The sequence below is a fragment of the Helianthus annuus genome, chromosome 4, assembly GCF_002127325.2.
Source record: "Helianthus annuus cultivar XRQ/B chromosome 4, HanXRQr2.0-SUNRISE, whole genome shotgun sequence".
Lineage (NCBI taxonomy): Eukaryota > Viridiplantae > Streptophyta > Magnoliopsida > Asterales > Asteraceae > Helianthus > Helianthus annuus.
Genome location: NC_035436.2, coordinates 92246800 through 92250907, shown reverse-complemented (window position 1 = coordinate 92250907; position 4108 = coordinate 92246800). Strand labels below are relative to the sequence as shown.

The 4108-nt window shown below is 45.3% G+C and overlaps 1 protein-coding gene across 1 annotated transcript; it reads left to right on the top strand.

Annotated features, from left to right (window-relative positions):
- The first annotated feature begins 527 nt into the window (after window positions 1–527).
- Window positions 528–1403, top strand: LOC110906941. The gene has a single exon (XM_022151994.1). The coding sequence runs from the start codon at window positions 528–530 to the stop codon at window positions 1401–1403; it is 876 nt and encodes a 291-aa protein (XP_022007686.1).
- Window positions 1404–4108: the final 2705 nt, after the last annotated feature.

The window sequence follows — 4108 nt, the reverse complement described above, 5'->3', positions numbered from 1 at the left end:
GTTCGGTATCTTGGAGTTCCTTTGATTTCTACGAGATTGGCTGCTCGTGAATGTCGTATTCTTGTGGAACGTGTAGAGCGGCGAATAGATAATTTTATGTCTAAATCCTTGTCTTTTGCAGGTAGACTTCAGCTTATCAATTCGGTTTTGGCTGCCATGTACTCTTATTGGGCCTCGGTTTTTATGCTTCCGCAAGGTGTTATAAAAGATTTGGAGAAGAGGTTACGTACGTTTTATGGAATGGTGGTTACCAAGGCTCGGCTAGAGCTAAAGTGGCCTGGAAAATTGTGTGCACTCCTAAAGATGAGGGTGGTTTGGGCATTAGAAGCATTACGGATGTAAATAAAGCTCTTTTGACAGCTCATATTTGGAGCATTCTTTCTAATCGCAAGTCGCTTTGGGTTCAATGGATTCACTCTCACAAGTTGCGAGGTAAGAACTTTTGGGATGTTCAATGTAGAGGTAGCGAGAGTTGGGGTTGGAGAAAGCTCCTATCTATCCGAGATAAAGTTCGATCGTTTTTCTGGATGTCTATTAGGAGTGGAAGGCAAACTAATGCTTGGAGTGACAATTGGTGCCCGTTTAGTCCTCTTCGGTCTTTTATCTCGCCTAGAGCGATTGCGAATGCTGGTTTCACTCTTTCTTCTATGGTTGCTGATCTTGTGGCGGATGATAATGGTCAATGGTTGTGGCCCGAGGCTTGGTATGACACATATCCGGTCCTTATAAATATTGACACGCCACAAATTTTAGCTGATGAACATGATCGGCTAGAGTGGAAAGATCTGGATGGTAATCTTCAGCATTTTGAAACGAAGGAGGTGTGGAATAGTTTACGGAATAGAGAGGATAAGGTTTTATGGGTTAAATCGGTTTGGTTCGCTCAATGCATTCCTAGACATTCATTCCACTTGTGGCTTGTTATCAAAAACAAGCTAAAGACCCAAGACAGGTTGACCGTTTGGGAAGCTGGCAGTGCTACTAACTTACAGCTTATGTGCTGTCCATTATGTAAATGTGATCGTGACTCTAGAGATCATCTCTTCTTCCAATGTCAATTCTCATCGGAGGTTTGGGGATCGGTTAGAAAATACGTTGACATGGGGGGTGTGCTGAACAACTGGACGTCGATTATTCAATGGATGGAGCGTGTTTCTGATTCTAGAACGCTTGAGCATATTATCTGCAAGATCCTGGTTGCGGCTACCACGTATTTTATTTGGCAGGAAAGAAACAACCGTCTTTTTTCTGCTCTTGTTCGAAATGCTGAGGCTCTCTCAAAGATCATCATTGATACGGTTCGGCTTAGAATTATGGGATTCAAGGTGAGTGGGGAACCAAAGTATGACAACATTCTGGAAAGGTGGCTGATCTCGAAGAATATGGCTTTGGAGCCGGGCTAAGGAGGAGTTTCTAGTTCGGCTGTGTGTCTTGTTTTGGGCTGTGATCCCTTGTTGTTTTATTTTTCCATTGGTTTTGACATTAGTCGGGTTTGTTTCTTTTTTTGTGTGTTGCTAGGTTTGGTATGTCAAGCCTAGAAGTGTGTGTTATTGTCTTAACACACCCTGTTTTTGATTGTTGGTTGATATAAAATTTCTCCGGGGTAACCCTTTACCCAAAAAAATATTATAAACGCACATGTATTAATTCCCCCATCCTTGGGAAGGAAATTTACTACCAATTATGTACAAGGAACAGTTGTCTAACTGTTTCCCGAAAATTAAACTATAAAGCTAAAGCACGGCCATCCGTCAAATAGAATTAGCACATGTAGGTCGTTGCACAGCTTTCGGACATTTGGAGTGCTTGATTTAGCTACGCACTGACAGTGAGTTCATGTCCCCCTTTTCTCTTAACTGTTTTCAGTTTTCTAAACTGCGGGGGTGAAATACATGTTACAATGATTATGAATATGTTTATACATGGTATGATTAGCGTAAGGAGGTTTGTTACTTAGATCATGTGAGTGGGTAGGCGGAAACTTGAGGCCATTAATCCTCATAGTAGGACCGAGGGACAGGAGCGATAGATCTATCTGGGTGTAGCGAGCCCAGCCCCAGGTCCAGCTGAACGGACCTCGGGGTGACTTAGTGCCCGACGCATAAATCCGCTAGGTTTGAGTCTTCCTACTTGCACTTCACACATATCAATGGCCTTGCAAACCATTGGTGATCTCTTTTTCCTTATTTGCTACATACCAGGTTTTTGATAAAGATAAAGGTTTATATACTCACTTTCGCATGAACTCGCTCAACATTATTGTTGATTTTTCAACTTACATGTATTTCAGGAAACTAACGATCTGGCGCGGTATGGCTTGTTTTCCGCTGCATTAGGCCCGAGGTCATCCAGGGTTCGAGACTTGTGACTCTTTCCTGGACAAGTCACAGTCCCTGAACCATGTTTATGTTATGTTTGAGTTTGTAATTGTTTAGACAAGTTTATGGTTGTTGGGTGTTTACCCGTTAAGACAATGTTTGATTTTTATTTTAATGGATGATCTTGCATATTTTTAATTCATATAGCTTGTTATGATTAAGCTATGGTATTAAGAAGTCACACCAAATTAACCACGCTTCCGCAAAGCCAGGGTGTGACAGCTTGGTATCAGAGCTCTGATCATAGCGAACTAGGATTCCTTCTCGAGTCTAGACTATGATCACTAGGGCTCTCACGAAAACATTTTTTACTGCATACCACTTAAGTCCAGATCCAAAACGTTTTTATAAACAAATGTTGAGCATATTTTATTTATTATTTTTAGGCTCAGTCTGGGAGGCTGAGGCTCGGTCTGGGAGACTGAGGCTCGGTCTGGGAGGCCGAGGCTCGATCTAATGGATCGAGGTAGTTGTCTAGTGGGACTAGGGAGTCAGTCTGGGAGGCTGGGAGAATTTGCTAGTGGGACTAGGGAGTCAGTCTGGGAGGCTGGGAGAATTTGCTAGTGGGACTAGGGAGTCAGTCTGGGAGGCTGGGAGAGTTTGCTAGTGGGACTAGGGAGTCAGTCTGGGAGGCTGGGAAAGTTGGCTAGTGGGACTAGGAAGGACAGTCTGGGAGGCTGGGAGGCTAGTGGGACTAGGAGGATTATGTGATTATTACTTGGTAACTTGTGTGATTACCTGATTTACTGATTTTTGTGTATGCTTGTGTTTATGTTACAGACCCATGGACTCACCAGCCACGGGTGATTCAGATACCACCGGACCTTTACCCATAGTATCAGACGACATTGTGTCTTCAGAGCACGAGGTGCATACCTCCGACTTCACCAGCACTGATGATGATGACTTCCAGCCCTTCGCTCTGCCCGACGGCGCTGATGAGCATGTCGATGACCCACCTGCTGAGTATCTTCCCTTGGTAGCGATTCCAGCTCCCATACCCCTTGCTTCGTATCCAGCATACGACTTGCTACCCGACGCCGAGGCTGACGGCGACATTGATCTCTTTGAGGACGAGCCTTACGAGGATGAGATTCCTGATGCAGCCCCTCTTCCCGCTGGCGATCTTTTGATGATTGCTGGTGCTCCTGTTGAGGACTCGCCCGCCCATTCGCCAGTCCCAGACTCCTTTGAGTCTGTGGCATCTGTACCGTCTCACGAGGTGAGCACGCAGCATTTTGTACATGACTCGGACCCCGATCAGGCATCTTCTGCCGCACCCATCCCGAGCTTTGTGTTCGAGCACAACGATATTGAGGATTCTGATCCCGTTTTTCCTCCAGGATTTGATCCTGACCGCGATATTGAGTATATTCATATGGACCAGCATATGGAGGACCCTGTTGATCCCGTTGATCCTGTTGATCCCTTTGATCCAGAGTTTGATTTTGACATGGCTTTTGACGACCCAGAGCCTGCCTTGGCCCCAGAGCAGGCAGCTGCTCTCGATCCTGTGCATGAGCATGACTTGGTACATGCTGACGTTCCTGTTGAGCCCGTTTTGGCTGACCCACTTGTTGGTGATGTTCCTTTGATAGCTGATGATCCTGTTATTGATCCACCTTTTGTTGATCCCCCTTTGATTGCTGATATCCCTGTTGACCACCCAGTTGAGCATGTTGCACTCGTTGATCCTGTCATTGCTCCGTTTGATCCTGTACCCCTCGAGC